General features: G+C 30.1%; 1 protein-coding gene across 1 annotated transcript in view; it reads right to left on the bottom strand.

Annotated features, from left to right (window-relative positions):
* Positions 1-24,270, bottom strand: part of LOC129985350 (runt-related transcription factor 1-like) — a 159,917-nt gene that overhangs the window by 5,236 nt on the left and 130,411 nt on the right. The window contains exon 3 of the mRNA XM_056095347.1: positions 14,218-14,376. Coding sequence (XP_055951322.1) covers positions 14,218-14,376 — 159 coding nt within the window. The remainder of the gene's footprint in view (positions 1-14,217; positions 14,377-24,270) is intronic.

The following is a 24,270-nucleotide window of genomic DNA, read 5'->3' as shown; positions in this document are numbered from 1 at the left end:
TCCATTGAAGGAAAAATTTATATAGTTCTAAAGGACAATTTAATTATTTGTGTTCTAAAAGATAACCAAAATATAAAATGAATATATATTTTATTGAAATGATGGCATAAAATATTAGCACTTCATAATAAATGCAATTATTACAAAGGAATATAAGAATTAAATTAATTCAAACTATCTACGAATTTTTATATGAAAATAATATTAGGGGTTCAAAATAAATGCAAATATCACAAAGTAATACAATAATTAAATTAATTGAAATTAATATAACTACGAATTTTTATATGAAAATAATATTAGGGCTTCATAATAAATGCAATTGTCACAAAGGAATGTAAGAATTAAATTAATTGAAATTAATATAACTACGAATTTTTATATGAAAATAATATTAGCGCTTCATAACAAATGCAATTGTAACACAGGAATGTAAGAATTAGGTTAATTCAAACTAATATATCTACGAATTTTTATATGAAAATAATATTAGCGCTTCATAATGAATGCAAATATCACAAAGTAATACAATAATTAAATTAATTGAACTTAATATATTTACGAATTTTTATATAAAAATAAAATTAGCGCTTTATAATAAATGCAATTATCACAAAGGAATACCATAATTAAATTAATTGAAACTAATATATCTACGAATTTGTATATGAAAATAATATTAGAGCTTCATAATAAATGCAATTATCACAAAGGAATGTATGAATTAAATTAATTCATACTAATATATCTACGAATTTTTATATGAACATAATATTAGCGCTTCATAATAAATGCAATTATCACAAAAGAATATAATAATTAAATTAATTCATATTCATACATGTATGAATTTTTTTATGAAAATTCATGTTACAAATAAGATTCTGATTACAAGAAAGGAACATTGAATCGTTTAGATAAATTTATACTAACTGCTTTTCGAAATAAGAATAACAGAAATTATTTTTAGAAACTTCAAATAAAAAAAAAATCTGATTAAAAATAAAGTTAGAAAGTTAATAATGAAATCAAAATAAAAGGGACGAAAGTCGTTTGCAAATTTCGAAAAGAAATTGTGGTATTTTGAAAATAATGAATATAAGGTAATGTCCTAAATATACCTATTTTTAATCTATTTCTTAAATTATGGGAATACGTTCTAAAGCAAAATAAAAAAAAAGGGGGGGGGGCATTTCAAATTAGCGAATAATTTGTCAGAAAGCACTTTAACGTCTTAATTCCTTTTATTTGAATATCTGAAACCAACTATAACATTCATTCGATTAATAAATTAAATTTATCTAAAATTTATTAATGCTAATCAGAAGTTATGATTGCTTTATTTTTTTTCCGCTCATCACTTGGAATTAAAAAAAAATATATTCTTTTAAAATTAAAAATAAATTCGATCGAAAATGGAATAAAAACACTTTTAGACGGAAAAAAAAATTAAATGTGGGAGAAGGATACATTGATCTTAGCAGTGCTTTCTAATTTTGATACATATATTTTTTGAAATGAATACAATAATAATTTTCCATTGAGTGCTGTCATTTTCTGAATTAACATAAATCATATAATTCAATTCAAAAATTTATAAGCTCAAAATATTACATCGATATTGGGTAATTACTAACATTAAAAAATGACACATCATAGAAACAGAAAAATCAAATGAAAAAAAAAAAACTGAAACTTTTCTGATCAGATTATTTATATAATCTATCTCTGAGCATTCATCCGAGAATAATCTATCTACCCGTGGAAATCTAGCTTCCGAAATAGTGGTTTGGATCTGAAAATCACATAGAAATCATGTTTTTTCCCCTCTTAAAACTTGTAATCAAAAATAGATATTTCTCGAAAATAGATATACGATCACTTTCAAATTGCCTACACAACTAAATTGATGAGTTCGTGTTAAATGAAAAATGCACCAGAAAAAAAAAAAAACACGTTCCATTTTGTTTCTGGTATTTATGGAATGAAAATTTGAAAAATACCATCTTCCCTGTCATTTCATACTTGTATGATGCTCATTTTTTTATATTAAAAAAGAAGGGTAATTTTGTTGAGAAGTGGCAAAGTACTGCAATTGGCATCAATCAGGTGTTTCAAGCCAGGTGTTCAGGTGAAAATTCATAATAGAATTTCTTGCGAAACTCAGATATGCATTTCCTATGTTCTTCAATATATTCTACTACAAATCAATCAAATGTTGAAAGTTTGTAGGCCTGCCCATTTATGTAAATGTCAACGCGAATCCAGAAATGGCATATGTTAAATAAAATTGTATAACAGAAGTAAAATTTGGATCCATTTGATGAATAAGGGGACTTCGAAATTCTTTACTCAATTTCCTTATTATAGAAGGGAGCGAAGCCTCAAATCCGATACGGTGTCCAATATAAGAAAGTGTCGAGGGAAGGAAGGGGGGATTTTACTACGTCAATTGTCTAAACATTTTTCTTGTTCAAGTATGTGAAGAATTCCAGAGGAAAAATATTTATATGGGTTACTTGTCTAAGTAATTTGAAATATTCTCTGGTCCAAATATGCGAAAACGTGGAGGAGAGAATGCCTTTGCTGTGTTACTTGACTAAGTACTTTGAAGTATTCTCTGGTCCAAGTATGCGAAAACGTGGAGGAGAGAATGCCTTTGCTGTGTTACTTGACTAAGTACTTTGAAGTATTCTCTGGTCCAAGTATGCGAAAACGTGGAGGAGAGAATGCCTTTGCTGTGTTACTTGACTAAGTACTTTGAAGTATTCTCTGGTCCAAATATGCGAAAACGTGGAGGAGAGAATGCCTTTGCTGTGTTACTTGACTAAGTACTTTGAAATATTCTCTGGTCCAAGTATGCGAAAACGTGGAGGAGAGAATGCCTCTATTGTGTCACTTGTCTAAGTACTTTGAAATATTCTTTGGTTCAAATATACAAACATGTAGAGGAGAGAATACCTCTTATAAGTCATTTGTCTAAAATATTCCCTGGTCCAAATATACAAAAATGTAGAGGAAAGAATACGTCTGATGAGTCATTGTCTAAGTACTTTAAAATATTTTTTGGTCCAAATATATGAAAATGTAGAGGAAATAACACTACTAATGGGTCATTTGTCTAAGTACTTTGAAATATTCTCTTACCCAAATATACGAAAACGTGGATGGGAGAATACCTCTGCTGTGTTACTTGCCTAAGTATTTTGAAATATTCTCAGGTTCAGATATACGGAAATGTGGAGGAGAGAATACTTTTTCTATGTTACTTGTCTAGAAAACATTATTTTCTGTGAAGTACTGCTTAAAAAGTAATTTGTAAATTAAAACTGGACCGACATTCACTAAAATTTAATAAATATTAACCTACTACTAATATATCAAAAGAAATATTAATACATGGGTTAATACAATGCACCTGTCCAACAATCATCCATTCATTTAATGTAATCCTAACAATACAGCGGAAAACACAAACATTCGAGCATTCAATGTCTTGCAATATAGCGAGTTTTCCAAACTCACGGATCCTGATGTTCAACAAGAAAAATTCCCACCAGCTGAATCTGACGACTAACACACACTTTCATTTTGTCCTCGCCCCAGGGGTGGAGGAAGGGGCTGTCGAGAGAATCTCATTCCTTGCCAGAAAACCACATCGTCGGCTATTATGCGGTCGTATTAATAAAGAGCCCGAGTCTCGTGCAGGTACCTGGGGAATAACGCAGAGCACTCTTTCCCTTTCTAGGTTCATTTTTATCAAACGAGATAACTTGTGTTTATTAAAGCCTCACAGCAGGGACATTATGAAGAATTGTTTTGTGGAAAAGGGAAAATGCGGGGATATTCATAGCCACGGTTGCCCGCTACGCTCTCCTGCTTTAAAAATGGTGGTCGCACTTGATTAGATCCGCGGATTATTTTGTTTCTTTCATTTTATTTGTGAATAGAGGTATTGGTGATTTATTTCATTTTTATATTTCACATACGAAAAGAAAACAAATTATGTTTATATGGATATAACGTTTTTGTGAAAATACGAGATTTTGGATATCGTGAAAATCACAGCCAAGTTAAAATTAATAAATGAATATATATATGTAATGATATCTCTTAATTCAGATTCTAATTCATTTCTTTTTATTTTTAATTAGTCCATGTTAGTTTCATTCTAAAATGTTGTCTTATTTCCTGATCCAATTCCAGCTTTTTATCTAATTAATTCTACACGTGCTCTAGGAAAATGATCATTTTTGCATTTCTCACACTCCGAGAAAAGGGATAAAAATCCTTCATGCTTACAACATTCTTGCCTAATATTAATACCTTTCCTAAATCGACAAGTGGCAAAGAAATTCCTATCAGAATCTCATAGTAAAATCACTGAAGGCACACATTTCAGTCTCTTCCTCTTGTGCCGCAATATAGACTGAAGCATCTATCTTATAATTATGACACCCGTGATGAAATAAACCGAGGTTAAAATTTCAAAGTTTCTTCCCTTCGACCACACATGCAAAACTGTAATGGCGTACAGGAATGAATGCCGCACCATTTCGAGTCATTTTGCAGTTATAATAAATATAAAATGACTATTCGTTTCATGAATGACATCTGGGACAACTCTAAATACATAATTTGCATGAAAATATCCATAACTGAAGGCTTATTTTTAAATGTCTATGACTATTCGTTTCATGAATGGCATCTGGGACGACTCTAAATTCATAATTTGCATGAAAACATCCATAACTGAACATTAACATTAAATGTTATTGAAAATCAAAATCTTAGCCAAACTAGCCTACTTAGAGATTTAGTGCTTGTGGTGCTAGGGAGTCATGCATTTTTACTTTGCCGTATGTGGGGTATAGAGAAAATATAGTAACCGTAAAAAAAAAAAAAAAAAAAAAAAAAATCGAAATAGCAGATTTTGATGAATTTCAGTGTTTGAGATTTCCCTCAGTTCGGGGGAAAAAACATTTTTTAGAATATATCTGTCTGCTTGTGACAAAGATAACTCAAAAATGCTTTGAGTTAGATGTATGAAATTTGGTATATTGTCTTTACATCAAGTTTGTAGATTTCTATCAAATTTTGGGCAAAAATGAGTTAAGAGAAAGTCTGTCTGTCCAGCTGTTCGAATATACATTAACACGATAACTACAAAGTGAAGAGGGATAGATTGATAAATTTCGGCAAACAGATTTAACATTTATAGTGTAGATACTTATCAAATTTTGAGCTAAATCCAACAGCCAACAGTCACTGCAGGTTTCCCTAAAGTGCATACTGTCTGTTCTTTCAGAAACCTGCAAATGCGATAGTTCAAAAATACAACGGCAGAAATACATTAAGTTTGATATAGGATTTTGTGACTACAAGTGCAGTTTTGTGTCTATTATTTGTATTCAATCTTTTGGGAAGAACGCATATAAAAAAAATCGATTCGTGAGTCATTTTAACCAGAGATTAATCTCCTAAACATTCGTCAAGAATTAAACGACGAATAAAAATACTAAATTCATGCTAAAATTTAATATTTCGTAGCTATTATACTCCAATGAGATAACATGGAGTTCTCTGCGATAACACCTTTAGAGTTTGGTTTAATTATATTAATGTCCCATTGCAAAGCAACACTAGGGCTATTTTGGGACGGACATTGTCATTTTGAACCGCGGTCAGATGACGCGGACGACACCTGAGCTGGCGCCCCCCTCTCCACGCCATACCAGAGGGAGGACGTTTGGATTTAACGGACCGACGGATTTAACGTCCAACAGACCCCCTTACTGGTCGGTTCTTCGTTGGAATCGGGTCTCGAACCTGAAACCCTACGGCTTACAAGCCGAGACTTTACCACTTAGCCACCGCGGCCTACCTTTATTAGAGAGTACGCGAGAAAGTGTTTGGGAAATCACTCCTGTTGGTTACGTTTTTGACAGAAACACTTTTGAGTTTTTATAACAGATAACCAGTGTTTACTCTTAGAGAAAAAAATTCGGAGCACAAATAATATGTTTAACGACATTGAGAAAAAATACTCTCAATTTTCTCTTGACAAATTTACAGCTGTAACTATCGGACCGATTTGTGAAATATTAAGACAGAAAGTAATGCACTGTTTCTATAGTAAATATAAAAAAGACAGTTATGTATGTTTTTGTTCTTTTGAGAATTTTTAGAATTGCATTGAAATTTGATGTGAAAATAAAATGAATATGCTGTATCACTGATCTATTGGATTTGAAAATCCTCTTAACAGAAATGAAAAGTCAATCACTATCAAAATAAATACAAATAGATAGTCTATGTCTAAACAATAGCCAATATAAGAAACAAATGATGAAATATGATGTATAACATTTCTATTTCTTTTACACATTAGTTTTTAAATTTGAATTTTTATGAAGTATTTTCATCTTATCATCAATGAAATTGAAAACATTCGAACGTACTATATGGTTAGACGCGTAGTTTTTTCGATAATTTGGATTTTTATTGACGATATGATTAGCAAATTATGCCCACAAATGGACTTCAAGCTTTCAAAACCCTATTTCTTCTTTTAGTCATAAATTGAGATTTCTGTATTGATTCATAAATTGGTTAAATGAGTGCTTTATTCAGTGAACACATCGCTAGATTTGGGTAAGATCTGTCACACAAATTCACTCCAGCCAGAAAAACTCCCAGAAAGCGGTTTCAATGATTGGCAAAGCATGCCCACCAATGGACTTCGCGCCTTGAAAACTACATTCCCTCTTTTAGCCCTAAATTGGGACGCCTTGAAAATATTTTTTAACCTTTTGTATAGATTCATAAATTGGTTAAATGAGTGCTTCATTCAGTGAACACATCGCTAGATTTGGGTAAGATCTGTCACACAAATTCACTCCAGCCAGAAAAATTCCCAGAAAGCTATTTCAATGATTGGCAAAGCATGCCCACAAATGGACTTCGCGCCTTGAAAACTACATTCCCTCTTTTAGCCCTAAATTGGGACGCCTTGAAAATATTTTTTAACCTTTTGTATAGATTCATAAATTGGTTAAATGAGTGCTTCATTCAGTGAACACATCGCTAGATTTGGGTAAGATCTGTCACACAAATTCACTCCAGCCAGAAAAATTCCCAGAAAGCGATTTCAATGATTGGCAAAGCATGCCCACAAATGGACTTCGCGCCTTGAAAACCACATTCCCTCTTTTAGCCCTAAATTGGGACGCCTTTAAAATATTTTTTAACCTTTTGTATAGATTCATAAATTGGTTAAATGAGTGCTTCATTCAGTGAACACATCGCTAGATTTGGGTAAGATCTGTCACACAAATTCACTCCAGCCAGAAAAATTCCCAGAAAGCTATTTCAATGATTGGCAAAGCATGCCCACAAATGGACTTCGCGCCTTGAAAACTACATTCCCTCTTTTAGCCCTAAATTGGGACGCCTTGAAAATATTTTTTAACCTTTTGTATAGATTCATAAATTGGTTAAATGAGTGCTTCATTCAGTGAACACATCGCTAGATTTGGGTAAGATCTGTCACACAAATTCACTCCAGCCAGAAAAATTCCCAGAAAGCGATTTCAATGATTGGCAAAGCATGCCCACAAATGGACTTCGCGCCTTGAAAACCACATTCCCTCTTTTAGCCCGAAATTGGGACGCCTTTAAAATATTTTTTAACCTTTTGTATAGATTCATAAATTGGTTAAATGAGTGCTTCATTCAGTGAACACATCGCTAGATTTGGGTAAGATCTGTCACACAAATTCACTCGAGGCAGAAAAACTCCCAGAAAGCAATCTCAATTTCGTGCTTTCGTTGGGGGGACAGAAAAAAGAATCCGCGGAACTTTTAACAAACAAGAGAATTTATCGGATCCAATTCTCGCTTCCTTTCCTTCATTCCGGCAGCGAAGTAAGTAGCCTGATTTAAGTCCCTATCCGCGCAATTCCAGTCGGATCTTTTGCCACCAAGTATTCAATACTTCTGCGGATAAATTCCGTGCTTGAATGGTCTCCATAGAAATTCCCCCCAACTAAACAAAGTTACCGACCTATGGTGACAAAAGGGGAAAACTTTCAACTTGAGAAATTTTCTTTGATTTCACTTCCACTCACCACCCCTCCTTTTTTTTCCTTCTGCTTTTCTTTATTCGTTTGTTTCTTAGCTATCCCAGTGTGAATTTTTACGGAAAATTCTTTTTTGCGTATGTGTGAGTTCTGTAGGTGTGTTTGTGTGTGTGTTTTGTCTTTGCTTGGCTTTGGAGAGTGGATTTTCTTCTTCTTCTTCTTTTTTTTCTTATTATTTGTTTTCATTTTCGGTAAGGTTTACTCGAACAGTTTGAAGTTGAAATAAGGGTAGTGTGGTGAAAAAAGAAAAATGGGAAGGAAACTGAAGGAGGTTAGTTTGAGGGTGACTAGTGGGGTGAAGTTATACCCACTAACTTCGTTATTTGACTTTTTCTTCGTAAGTTTATTCTCTGAACCACTTTTTTTTTCCTTTTTTGACGACAAGGAATTGCGTGTAAAATTTACGGTTCTGCAAATATTCGCTGATGGATGCTGCTTTGCTTTACTGGTACGATGGAACTTCATTGGTATTATGAACTTGCGTAAATAAAAAATTGATCGTAGTATAATATTTTATGGTATAAAATTAATATTAATTATAGCACAATTTAAATTAAATATTGTGGACATTTTTTTTTCATTTTTTTATATACGAGATACAGAGGAAGCATTGTAATAGTTAAAAAAATTCGAACACACGAGTTTTCACATTTCAAATCTAAACGAGCCTACACAATTTTACGATTATGATTCTCTGTATATGAACACGATAACTCAAAAATACTTTGAGTTAGATGAGTGAAATTTGGTATGTAGACTTACGACCAAATTTGGTATATTTCTATCAAATTTTGAATGAAATGCATTCACGGGATGCTTTGGCTGGCTTTTCGAATACAAGTTAACTTCATAACTACAAAACGAAGAGCGGTATATTTATAAAATTAAACGCGATTTTCTCTTTATATGTGTGTTGTGACTTATGGTATTTTACAAGCCCGCTGACATGTTATTTGTCAGTTATTTAAGTTGAGTGAGTGTCTCTTGTTTTTACAGTAGCGACAACTAGAACCAAAAGCACGACTTAGCTACTTACGCGTCACAACCCTTTTCACAGGACGGACTTTATTCATGCATTTCATTCACTCATCCACAGATCGTAGTTTAAACCTGAACCAGAAAACAATCACCTTTAAACCAGCACCCCCAGTGGTATTACTCTCGACATGGTTACCACGATTGATTTATACGTGCTCCTGCCACTACACACAAGGAGAGTCTTCTGCAGGCGGGGTTAGAAATTCAACCTAAGGGATGTGAGTTCAACGCCCTATCAACCAGACTATACCGGCTTTAACTCTATACATTTCGTATAAGAGAAAATGAAAATAAGAAATAGAAAATCAAATCTTATATGCTTCGGAATAAATGTTCAATTTTTTTTTTTTTTTTTTTTAAAAAAAGAAGACATTATTTCTTTCAATAGAACTATTACATTAGTATTGATGCATATTACTTTCACACATGCGAGTGCACAAATAAAACGCTTTATAATCATCGGAAAATTCGAGAAATCGGGAATAGTTATATAGAATTTAGACCAAATTTGCAGATTTCTATCAAAAAAATTATCTATAAAAATTGTGGATTTCCTTTCGTTCAAATTTTGAACGAAATCCATTCAGATGAAGGCTATCGTTCGGCTGTCTCATTACAATTGAGCATGATAACTACACAACGTAAAGAACTAGATAGGAAAAAATTGGCTCATAGTTTTTTTTTACCTAAACTGTTAGGTCTTTCATAAAATTTCGAAAGTAATTTGCCAAAGACTTTATTGTCTGCAGCTCAGTATTTTCGCATACATGCTTAATTTATGAGACTTAGTATGCTTTATTTTAACTACAGCCATAGTTTCGTATCAAATTTTGGCGCCAATCAATCGGCAATCTATCTATCTATCTATCTCTCTCTCTCTCTCTCTCTCTCTATATATATATATATATATATATATATATATATATATATATATATATATTCTCGCGAAAGATTCAGTACAAATGCTTGATTCTCGCCAAATATTTATATCTTAAAATAATCGTTCGCCAATGCCTTTTAAGGAATTCACGATCTTATTCTACGTCAACAATTTTATGCAGGGAAAGATGAATAAAGAAATGCTTTTGGAAGGTATGCGAGAGCGTTTCGTGAAGACTACCTCTACTATTTTATTTCATATCTCCAAATCTAATTATTTGTTCTCAATCTTCTTAATAAAAATAAATCTTTTTTATAGCCAATTTATTTCCTTCTTCAGTTTTCTCCAATAGCATTTGTATTGACAATTAATATATTTGCAGTGTTGAAGATGCCAGCACACTCATCGTTGCCTTGCTCGGTATTTCCAAGATGGCGGTAGGTTCGCAACGGATACGGCAAAACTCGTAGCTTAACGTTTAGTAACGGTGAATATATGATCTCTATGACCAATGAGTAGTTGCTTTATATATTTTTACAAATTGTCTATGTTTTAATTCAAATGCCAAATGTTTCACGGCATGACTTCCTCGAATGTGAGCAATTGTTCGCCAAAATTATTCATGTTAACCTCTTTAGACTTCTAAAGAATATTTGATATCATCAAATAGCTTTTGTGACTTTAATGATTTTTTTAAAAAAAATAATCATAGAAAACAGAGTAATCTTTTTTTGTGCCATGATGATATAAATATTAGCATCTGTTTTATATCTTTACAGCACATTTTACAAATTAAATTTTTCGTATTATTTATATTCACTTAATTAAATATTTTGTATTCTTTTATCTTCGATTTTTGTATTTTGAATTGTGTTAGTTTTCGAATTGTGTCTTTTCAGTGTGATAATTCCATAAATGATTACTGTATCAAAAATTTAACTAAATGTATTGTTCCTTATGTTAAAGATTTAAAAAAAAAACTTTGAATACTTTTGATGAAATATACAAATCAAAATAGTTGGATACAAACTTTAAATACTTTCGAATAGAATGTTTCATCTATGAATGACTTTTATACAGAATTATCTCTACAGATCAATGTATTATATTTCTGAATGATATTTTAAAATACATTTGAGAAATTTGATTTTCAATATATAACTTTTGTTTTTTGTGAATATATGTGAAAAAATCTTATTCCTTTTCGTTTTTTTTTAAAGTCTTAACATATATTTTCAATTAGCAATTAATGAGAAATTCGAGAAATTATAAATTGAATTTTTCTGAGCAATTTATACTTCTAAGCCATTTACTAAAAATATCACAAAATAGAGTAAAACCTGAAGTAATTCCATAAGGCACTTTTCCGATTGTTTCATTTATGAAAAATCCATTCTACAATGCAATTTATTTACGAATTAGTTATTTTATCAAAATAATGTAAGACATAAAATTTGCCGATAAACAAAATAATCTTCTTAAAAAATGTGTTTTCATTTTTACCGTTATTTTCAAAAAATGCGAAATGCTCACAAAGGAAAACATTTGTTTATTTTCTTCAGAAAATTAAATTAATAAATAAAACATTTAAAAAAATGTATTGACAGTAAAAAAAAAACCCTACCCAAGTATAAAAGAAAGGAAAAAAAATAATAAGAAATACATTGAAATCTCAGTTATTGTTGTTATAGTGTAATTTCTTTTGCATATTTTTCAAAAAACGTCGAGAATGTAATGAAAAATATCTAATTCATCGACACTTTTTTGGAAGTCACATTTGTACCGTTCCCCCCTGGGGGTTTAGGGGTGAAAACGTGACGTGGTATTCTGGCTAACCTTCTTATGAAGTACGCCTCTTTCCATCTATGATCCCCAGGGAGAAGGGAGAAGTCAAAACAAATGAAACTTTTGCTTCTAAAGATTAATCTTATCCATTTTGACTGCTTCGCTAGCAACGGAACTGTATTTAGTCGCAAAAAGATAGGTTAATAAAAAGTGATGTGTTAAAAGAAATAGAGAAGGTATTTCATCGACTTAAAAAGAAAGAAAGTAAAGAAGATGTTTCTGTTTTTTGGTTAAAATATGAGAATTCGAACATTAGCAAATATAGAAATAATAAATCCGTGTATGAATATCCACGTATACAGTGAAGATATGTTGAATTGTGAAACATTCTTTATTTTTTATGAACAAAAAAATAATAAAATACAAAAAAAAAAAAATGTCGAGAATTTTTTTTTTTTTTTTTTTTTTTGCTGTATTTGTAATGAATTTTTTAAAAAATCGCCTTTTTTAACATGGTTTTAGCAAGAGAAATAAATGCATTTTTTTTAAAGTTAGTTATACAATTTTTTTTTTTTTTTTAGAATTTATATGAATACATAAAGGTTTCATATTCTCTTGAACTGCCTCAATATTTGTTTCCAGATTTAATAGTAATATAAGGCAATAGAAATATACTGTGTTTTTTTTTCCAATTATTTTTCAAGATGTTGTATAGTCTTATGTAAAGGTGTCTCAAAGTTAACGCAAGATTTGAATTTGCCATCATTAGCGAAGTAAAATGTTGGCAACCGTATTAAAAACATTTAACAGCCGATAGTCTATGGTGAGTAAAAACGACGTGTTAAAGCAACTTTTGAATTAAATAATAAACACAGACTTTTTTTCTTAAATTGTTGTATTTTTATTGAATCGTAATAATATTACAGGTATTATTATTAGTACAGGATAGAGTTGTACTCCACGTCTTTGCTGGCACATACGCACTCTTTTGACGAAGTTTTCCATGACCCGTTTGCATTAATGTGACTGAATTTCGTTGAAGCAGCATTGAATTTCCTCCTTCAATGCACGCGTGCATGTGGGCTTATCGGTATAGAACTTTGAGTTCAAATAGCCCCATAAAAAGAAATTCAATGGAGTTAAATCACACGATTTAGGGGGCAAATTTCTCAAATCTTCGAACTGAGGACACCGGATTTTCATTATTTTTAAAATATTGTTCAACAATGAAAAGACGTTGTTCTATATAGTGTAACGCTCCATTTTCATTAACCCTAAACTATCGGCTGGTTTCTTTTTAATAGAGTTGCCAGCACTTTACTGCACGAATGGTGGCAAATTCAAATTTTGTATTAATTTTGGGACACCATTTACGTTATATATCTTTTTAATAACATTGAAGAAAGCTTAACACGAAAAAATAAAGCTTTCAAATTAAGTTAGAGTTAATAAAAAAGGGTCAATAAAAACTATTTGTATTATTGGAGGGTTGGGTAGCTATTCAGTTTTGCTGAATCATATACAGGATGATAATTGATTATATTTGGTATACAAGATAATCGATCCTTTTCTCATCTGCATGTACTAAATACCGTATAAAAGATATTAGTTTTAAATATTTCTATCTCTACCCAAATTGCTCATAGCCTTTCTCTTTTAATGTTAATTTTAATTTTGTATTTTGTTTATTTTAAAGAATTATTTAAAAACAAGGACTTTTATGATATTTAAAAGATTGATAACAGAAGTTCCATTTTGTTCTTAAGTATTTAATCATATATTTAGATTTAAAAATGTATAATAGATTTATAAATATCTTAAGTATACTTTTTAAATCAATATATATTCAAATCAATCAATATATATAATTTCATGTTCAATGTCTCATTTTGATTAGTGTTCTATTTATTTTAATATTAAAAATAATATTATTTAAAGTTCAAATTACTTTAAAATGAACAAAAAAAATTTTTTTAAGCAAAATACATTTATATATTTATATTCTGATATCACATCAATCTTGTATACTTAATAAAAAATGCGAGGAAAAGTTTTTAAAAATGTGCTAAAAATACTTTTAAGTTATAAAAACATATCCAATAGCGCTGCTGACGTAAAACAGTGGACTAGCCCAGATTTTTCGTCCTCGTCATCTGACCAAGGTTCGCAATTTCGAAATCCGTAACGTTGGTTTAAAACGGGACTTTAATATAACTAAACCCAAAAATGTACTTTTCTAACTTAGGAAGATTTAAAACGTGAAGATTCGTCAAAATCTCGAATTCGATTTTTTTTAATTATATTTTTCCTTTACAGCGTATGCAAGAAAGTAAAAAATAAAATAAACAACAAAACGAGTGTGCAGTTACCTACCTCCATGCGCACCTGATATTCTCATGGGCAAGTCCATTGTCCATTCTGACTTTCTCCTCATGTGTTCCCATTCTCGCAGTGGGTCGACGAGTCGCGGGTCAAGAAACGGTGGTCTGTGCCCGAAAGCCGAAGCGAAAGCTCGTAGGTGATATTGCTGTCCTGAAAAGTAAGAAACATGAATTAATTCATCTAGCAGAATAGTTCAGACTAACATAAGTCATCATTTAAAAAAAAATAGAAATTGAGTAAATATTTCTCGTAACTAAAGTGAGATATATGTCAAGCCAGAAATGCTTTGAAAGAATATGAAGCCAATTATTGATATCATATAATGTTATAATTTCCATCAAACATGAACTGAGAATGCGTTAATTTATATTGCGTTATTTGCCTAAGAGGATAACTTTATAAATAAATTAAGCAAAGACAATGATGGAAAGTTTATTAGCTTGAATTTAATGAGTCGAGATATCTGTGATTTTTCAAAATAAATACTTATTTTTAGGACGAGTTTTGAAAATATTTTTGTAAACAAAAGTTCTTTCTTTTGTGGAATGAAAAAAGTTTCCAAATATTAAAAAGAATATAATTTTTTTATAGTAGCAATTAGTTAGCAAAAATTAATTATCTTAAATTACTGGGAAAAATTTAAAATTTACAGCAGTCACGCATTTATAGTAACAGAAGAAAAAAATAAAGAAAATTTTTTTTTGTCTTAAGGCCCTCAATTTTTTCTGCATTAATTTGTCTCATTTTTTAATTACAATTTTTTTTTCATATAGCATAGCAGAAAAAAAGATTATTCCAGATTTAATAATTATTTTTGATTCTATTTCATTTCTTAGGCGAGGTAAACTGCATTAATGACTTGTTACTTAGACATATCATAATTAAATATTTAATTAAATGATTTAAATTAAAACTTTTATTTTTTAAATTACATTTGTAAAAAAAAAAACACGCTCAAATGGCAATGTTAATAAATTTATTTAAAGTTTCGATGTCTTTTAAACTACAATACTCCAATGTATTTTTTGAAAGTATTACAAAGATAAAGGAAATAAAATATTATAAATTAAAGCTATGTATAAAATACCATACATTAAAGCTATGTATAAAATATTATAAATTAAAACTATGTATAAAATATTATACATTAAAGCTATGTAAACAACAATTAGTCAGAATCTTTTAAAATAAAATTAATTACTTGTATGGATGGGACAAGTGAAATCATAAAAACTAATGCAGTAAATTTGAAGAAACTGAGAATACGATACCAAGAAACAATAGTAAATACTATTACATTTCTCCATTTTCATTCAAAAGTAGCGGCAAATTATCAAATATGCCATGTATTTGTTTTCATAATTTTAAATTTATTATTACCTTTCAATGCTCTGTTAATTGCCAAAACGGCGTTCATATGCTAAATGAATAAAATATAAAGTTAAAACTAATTTTATATACTTCAATACAATTAAAAGAGCACAAAAAAAAACTACAGATTAGAGATAATCACACTGGATTCGCTTGCAATCTGCAATCCTCATTACATGAATGATGGCAACTGACAGCATTTCTTAAACATGTCATTTACGATATTCGTAATCTAGCCTTAGAAAAACTCAAATTTATTTCCAGAGCCCTCAGATGTTTGACTGTCAGCAAATGGCAAGCGTTCTGTCCCAAAAGCAAAAGAGGGCAAACAATAAGGATGTGAAGAACGTTACGATATAAATTTTAATTTATGACTACCTTTCAATGGTCTTACAAATAGCACTCATGCTGTCTATGAATAAAATACAAGGTCAAAACTAATTTTACATATTTAAATAACCAAAAAGGGCACAAAAAACAACAGTTTAGAGACAAGCACATTGTTTCTAATTGGATTCGCTTGCAATCTGCAATCCTCGTTACATGAATGATGGCAGTTGACAGCATTCCTCAAATATGTCATTTACGATATTCGTAATCGAGCCTTAGAAAAACTCAAATTTATTTCCAGAGCCCTCAGATTTTTGACTGTCAGCAAATGGCAAGCGTTCTGTCCCAGAAGCAAAAGAGGGCAAACAATAAGAATGTGAAGAACAACGTTACGATATAAATTTTAATTTATGACTATCCTTCAATGGTCTTACAAATAGCATTCATGCTGTCTATGAATAAAATACAAGATCAAAGCTCATTTTACATATTTAAATAACCAAAAAGGGCACAAAAAACAACAGTTTAGAGACAAGCACATTGTCTCTAATTGGATTCGCTTGCAATCTGCAATCCTCGTTACATGAATGATGGCAACTGACAGCATTCCTCAAACATGTCATTTACGATATTCGTAATCGAGCCTTAGAAAAACTCAAATTTATTTCCAGACCTCCCGCTCCTTCAGATATTGGACCGTCAGCAAATGGCAAGCGTTCTGTCCCAGAAGCAAAAGAGGGCAAACAATAAGGATGAGAAGAAGAGCGTTACGATATAGGACCAAAAGAAAATCTCCTATATTGAAACTCGTTAGGCTAGGTGGGTACTTTGGTATGCCCCTTCACACAAGTGCTGCTGATGCTTCTTAGATCTGAGAAAAATAAGGGGCCACGACGCAAGCTGCTCGAGTAAGAAAAGGTACGGACGAAGGAAGTACTTTTAGTTCTTCATTCCTTCATTTTCCAACGCCTCGCATTTTTTTATATTTCTTTGGGCCATCCAATCCTCGCCCCCCACTTTCACACAGAGAGATTATCTCTTTTTTATAGAAGAGCATTGAATAATAAAAAAAGAGCGAATTTCTAGCGAGAGAACTCGTTTGAGAAGCTTAGAGGCCTATTCTGTAAAAGAAAAGGTGTATTTTAAGTTCAGCAGCTGCGATTGCTTGGGTGTATTTTATGAAAAAAAAAAATTGTTAGTCTCTTTTTTTTTCTTAAAAAAATAAATAAAATCTGATTTTTTAGAAAAATTTTCGGTTTTTATAAAAATGAATTGTTAGTTTTTATTAGATAAAGCTGTTTTTGGTAAATGTAACAATGTATAATCACTTTTTCAGTTTAAAAATTTTCTTCCTAAATTAAAGTGAAAATTGTTTTAATTTTTTTCTTGTATATATTGTAACAAGCAGCTCTTGCTTTTATGGGATTCTAAATCAAAAATTATCATGATTGTCATGATATCAAAAGATTGCTCCTCGAAAGTAAATTTGTAACAAAAATAGTAAACTTAAATTATTCATTAATCATTCCAATATATTTAATTTGTTTTTGCCTAAAATAATATTGTCATAGCATGCCAAAAAAACCTCGAGAAAGACTTCAAAAGTCCATAAACGGATGACTTGAAAGATTTAAGGGACGCCATATCATTTAAAGATTTGAGCATAATACGAATATGCAATCCTTTATTTAACACAGACTAGACCGGCTTTCAACAGATACATTCTAAAAGATTAGAATTCACATGCGATGACCACCAACAGTGGAATTATGATTCTGTTTAAGCCCAATCAAAAATGTATGCTAAGAATGTATTAACAGAATCAATAAGGAGTGTTCATTTAACAGATATTTCAAATTTAAATCTCATAAAAGTATTCTTAATACTTACTTAGTAGTTTTGATTATGATGTTTTTTATTTTAACTGTAGTAAAAAAGAAACTGTTTTTTTTTTTTTTTTTATAAAGACTTGAGCAACAACATATAACTTTCAGGAAAATTTTAGTCAATAAATAAACAAGCGCAACATTTCTTCAAAAGTCACTCCATCGGTGACTTATTACAAATAGACGAAATGTTTATGGGAAAATTTAATAACTTTCTCTCTTAACTCTTTAACTCTTTTATTGTTGTATTACTCCAAGATATTCCATTTCAACTTAAGCATCTTAACGTCAAGGAATAGAAAATAGCACTTTTTCCTGATATAATACGTGTGATTTTACAAGATAGACGAGAGATTAAAATGATTGAATAAAATATAAAGCTATTATTCTAATTGTTTAATGACTAAATAGGTGACTTAAAAAAACCCAGTTAAATTTAAAAATTACGAATTGTCCTCCTATTATATTTTATGATATAAACTGCAATAACATGAAATGTTAAAAAATCTGAATTCATTGAAAGCTCAAAATTTATAAGATATTACTTGAGAAAGATCTGAGACACATTTCACAATGACATGAAGTAAATATACTAAAAAAAATTTGATGAAAATTCGAATTTCTAACTGAATACAATAGCATGATAAGGTTTCAGAATTAATCCGACTACTTTTATTTATTATTAATTTTTTCATTAATTATAGCAATAATAACAATTGCACACAAAAATGTAATTAATATCATTACAACGCACATGTATATAAATGTAATTACAATAAAAAGTATTTTGTAAAGCAAAAAAATATATTTAAAAATTAGCATGATAAATTTATTTCAGAAATATTTTAAATAATGTTCCAAAATTAACGTAAGATTTGAATTTGCCACCATTCGTGCAGTAAAGTATTGGCAATCCTATTAAAAAACAGCTGACAGTAACTAACCCTACACTTATAGTTACTAACATTAAACTATCAGCTTCAAATGTTTTTTTTAATACAGTTGCCAACACTTTACTGCACGAATGGTGGCAAATTCAAATCTTACGTTAATTCTGGAGCACTCATTATATAAATAAAATTCATAATACTGAAAAGTTAACTCTTTGAATTTTAACTCAATGTAAAAATGATTTTTGTGTGAATATATTCTATAAAAATGTTGATAAGAAACGTTAAAATTTTGATTGAATTTTAATTAAAATTTAAATTTGAATTGTCACTATTGAGAACCTATTATCTCTAAAGTAACTCCCTGACAAATTTGGTAGTTCTTGCCATGTACTTTGTTTTGAACTAATTTTAACCATACATTTGGCATTAAGAGTAACTCAAGTGGCGGAATTTTAACCATACATTTTGCATTAGGCATGACGCAAGTGACGGACAATATACCAATCCAAGTTAATTATCATATCAAAGCGTGGCATGAAATTATACGAATTTGCAATGTTTAAAATGTAATTTCGCACATTCTGACATTGTGTGTTTTTCATTTCTATATCGAAACCTTTTCCATTCTTATTAATCAAAGCACGAATTGTCTTGAGTTCAAAAACCTATTTCATAACAATACAGAGGTACTTCTTTACTCACTTAAAACTTTAGAAAATCTTATCACGAAGTGCCAACTTCTTAGCCACACGACTTCTGCAACCATTCGAACATTCCTCTGAAATTAATGACTCTTCCTCTGCGGGCAGGCGGCTACCTGAGTTTTAAAGGGCGAATTTATTTGTTGGAAGGTCCCGGAGGTCCCTCCTGGTATCAGCAAAAATGTCAGCGCATCGCGTCCTATAATAACCTCCACAACAAATGATCGACTGCACCAGAACGCCTGCTATCAGCGATAGGAACAGAGGAATTAATTTTTTCCCCACTCTAATACTCACATTAATCAGTTTCAATGGCTTTTTCTACACCAGAACCGACGATGTTATGTGTTCGCCAACTTTCATTTTTTTTTTCAGCCAAAGGAGGGAAAAAAATATATAGTAGTAAAATATCAGATTTTAAGATTTCTGTGTTCTTTTTTTTGTTGCTTAAGATGTTCCGAGTGGATTAAAAGAAAAAGAACTTGTTGGCATTGTATGCAGAATTAGCGAACTACACGTCATGTATAATTAAGGTATTATGAAGTTGGATGTAATGACGATAATGAGCGGCAAATATGTGCCTTTGCACTATTTTCTGGATGGATAATAATATATAACCAGCTTACCGCTAGGGTTGGCGCGCAAGAATAACAAAGTTATCCAACGCTGGATCTGCGGATGAATGTCATTAATCGCTTTTGCGTGGTTGTTGATATATTAGATGTCATTCTTTGGTGTGGGTCGTTGCCACTCGGAGGGGATTTGATTAGGTATTGAAAGGAGTCTTTATCTAATGGTGATCATTAAAAAAAATTGTAATTCTTTCGGTGGGTTTGGATTTCTTTTGGGGGCTGAAGGTAATAAAATGAGTATGTTGCAACGTAAGAAGTTTTGTACATAAACACACACACACACACAAATGTTTTAACGTCCCAAAAAATGTATAATGTACAAATGTACAAAACTATACAATGCCTTCTATTGTATAAAAATACCAAAAATATAAGAACACATATTTTGAATAGTTTTAGATCTCTCATTATTTCAGAATTTCTGCTTTAAAGTACTTTCTTTATAAGATATACATCCAATAATTGTTTTGATTTCTTTTGGGTGATGAAGTGGTATGTTGCAAAAATGGGTACGTTGCAGACGAGCCATATGCAATCTAAGAAGTTTTGCGTACAAAAAAATGTGTTAACACCCGCAACAAATGTTGATTTATACAGCGCTGTCTATTGTATGAAAATAATAAATAAATAAGAATACATATTTTAAATAGTTTTAGATATCCTATTATTTCAGAATTTCTGCTTCTAAGTATTTTCTTTATAAGATATACATCCAATAATTGTTTTAATTTCTTTTGGGTGATGAAGTGGTATGTTGCAAAAATGGGTAGGTTGCAGACGAGCCATATGCAATCTAAGAAGTTTCGCGCACAAAAGAAATGTGTTAACACCTGCAACAAATGTCCATTTATACAGCGCTGTCTATTGTATGAAAATAATAAATAAATAAGAATACATATTTTAAATAGTTTTAGATCTCCCATTATTTCAGAATTTATGCATCCAAGTATTTTCTTTATAAGATAGACATCCAATAATTATTTGAACTTCTTTTAGTATTCGGAAGTGGTATATTGCAAAAATGGGTATGTTGCAGAAGAGCCATATGCAATCTAAGAAATTTCGTGCGCACAAAAAAAAAAAAAAAAATGTGTAAACACCTGCAACAGGTGTGCAGTCGCACACAATGCTATCTATTTATAAAAATAATAATAAAAGTTAAGAATACATATTTAGAGTAATTTTAAATCTTTCGTTATATCAGAATTTTTGCTTCCAAGTATTTTCTTTCTAAAATATGCAGCCAATAATTATTTGAATTTCTTTTGGGTGTTGAAGTGGTATGTTGCAGACAGGCCACCTGCAATATAAAAAGTTTGATGCACAAAAAAGAGAGAGAAAAAAATGTGTTAACGTCCTCAACAAATATGCAATTGTACAATATTGCTTATTGTATAAAAATAATAAAAAAAATACGAATATATGTTATGAAGAGTTTTAGATTTCTAATTACTTCAGAATTTCTGCTTCGAAATACTTTCTCAACTGTTTAAACTTATTTATTAAAAACATTTCATAATTATACCTTATAAAAATAAATATTTACAGCCTCTATTTACCTAATTTACTATGACACTTACTATTAAAAGTAATTAGTTGGTTAATTGAAAATATTGCTTAAATGACGATTGTTTAGGTTTATAATTCTATAATACAAACTTGGATTGACTACTGGTATCATTCTATTTATTACTCATTTCGGAAAAAAAGGAGGCTAGGAAAGCCTTCAAAAAGGTAAAAAAACTGTTTTATAAACTATTTTTTGTTTCAAATGTTATTATTGTACAAAACAATGTTAATAACATAAAATTATTGTATTGTAATTTGTTAACTCTATTCATTGTATTGTAATAATTTGAATTACTGAATATATGAGTGGCAATCAGTTCTTAATATCGTTTGAGATAAGTTATATTACGGCTTATATTATAAGAATTCATTAAAAAATCATTTAAAATAGCAAACTAAATCGCAGTAAAAAAGGGTAGAGATTCATTAGTTGAACGGTATTCTTTTACATTTCGATCAAGTAAGTTGACGGAAATTTTTTTATCCTAGCAGTGCACATAAAATTACGCTGCAGCTTTTTATTTTCAAATTTGTTGGGCCTAATGCTGAAGGAAAAAGAATACGATGTCCAGCCACAAGACAGCATGCAGTTAGATGCTAGAAGATACGCACTGGTCAGTTGTCTTATGACTGCCACGAAGTTGATCTATGCAAAAACTATGTAATTTTATAGCAAAAAGTCAGAATTATAGAGATCATGGCATGAGTTACATTCATTTTCTTTATTAATTTTTATCGATTTTCTCAGAAATAGGGGCTTTGAAGGAAATTTAATTAATAAAATAATTAAATTGCCAATCATTTGGCTTAACTACCAATCATTTGCCATTACATTATTTACAAAAAAAAATTAACGAATAAAATGAAATTATTTGCAATTAACATTATTTGTAGTAGAATCCCTTTAAAGGCAATATCTAAGACACTTTTTTCACATTGTTTCATAAAAAAATTAATAAAAAAATCAAAAGAATATTGAATAAAATCCAATGAGCGTCAAAAAGAAACTTTTAAAGATTTTTTTTGAAAAAAATAACCGCATTTACGCCACTATGGCAAAACGCGATAATGTTCTTCGATATTTTTCCTCAGAAACTTGCAAAAATCGATGGATAATCTTCACCAAAAAATATCGAAATAAAATTACTTCATTATTTTTTCCACATATTGTATAATCCGAGCGACTTTCGATTACCGCTTAAGATATTTATGGCATCTTAAATGGCAATCGATCTGAAGTCAGTTGAGATCATCTTTAACAATGGAGATCATAAATCAAATTTGATTAATTATTTTTGTTTAAGAATTAAAATTTAAATTCTAATTCCAAACACCATAAAATAAGCTCCACGTCAAAACCATATTTAAAAGAAACATTTGACAAATATGCGAATCATGAAATTCAAAAGATATTCAAACATAACTTTAAATTAAATAAAAAAAATTAAGAATTATTTACTTTACAAAAAATACAATTTTTACATACTTTATAGCTTTGTTTTGAAAACTGAAATTTCTTTGGAAATTAAAAATATCAATAAATACTAAATACAAATTTTGTTTTGCATTTTTGCGAAATTTAAAGTTAAAATAATTTCTATTGACAGAAAAGATTATTCAAATTTTACTTAAAAATCTGAGATTAATAAATAGGCATTAAATGTATAATTATGTTTTTATCATCTTTAATATCATTATACATTTCGCTTGTCGTGCTTTATTTAAACGTTACTAAAATAATAAAATATCTTACAAATTAATAACATAATAGCTAATAAGCACTAATATAAAAATAATTAATAATAATCATATACATATTTTAATATAATAGTTAATAAAAATATGTTACCAGTTAAAAATATCTCACCCAATAACTTATTTATATTTCAATCATAATTCAAATTCTACTTAAAACCCAAAATTACAAATATATATTAAATGTAAAATGTATAATATTTATATTTAAATATAAAAAAACTATTATTCATTCGTTGCCAATTCAGCTTCAACAATTTATGTTCTTCATTTTACAGGAAAATAAAATTTACCAAGCATCTCAGATGATTTAAAATGTATTTTTTGATTCATGTCTGACAGAAAATCATTTTAACAGAACGGCCACTTATATAAAAATGAACAAAATCGGTTATAAATGCTTAAAATAATAATAACCTCCACCTCGTGAGGATCTAGAGAAATCGTTAAGCAAATTTCTGCGTGCTGCCCTCACCATAGCCGACAAGCTGAGAGCCTTTAGTGTTTACCCATAAAATTACCACTCTCTGCAATTCGAATTAACTGGGCGGGTCTGCGAATGACAAATGATCGCCCTTGATCGCTCAGATACCCAAACGTCAAATTTCCTTCCAAAAATTCCCCACTCCATCCCTTCCTTTTTTTTTCCTTTGCTTAACTTTCTTTTTTTTTTTATTCCATGAGCTTTTAGTTTCTTTTCTTATGTTATTAAAGGCTTTAGAACCATCATCTTTAAGGCAGGATGGAAAAAAAAAAAAAAAAAAAAAAAGAAAGGAAAAAATTTTGGAGCTGCTACTACTGTGATTATACCTCAGGGTGGCAAGTGAGGTATTTTCTGTAGTCATATATACATAATTCGCAGTAGCGCAGCTTCTGTACTACGCATCAGTAAGTTTATCCGCGGTTA

This window comes from Argiope bruennichi, chromosome 9 (assembly GCF_947563725.1).
Source record: "Argiope bruennichi chromosome 9, qqArgBrue1.1, whole genome shotgun sequence".
In the NCBI taxonomy this organism is placed as follows: Eukaryota; Metazoa; Arthropoda; class Arachnida; order Araneae; family Araneidae; genus Argiope; species Argiope bruennichi.
This window is presented reverse-complemented; position numbering and strand designations above follow the sequence as displayed.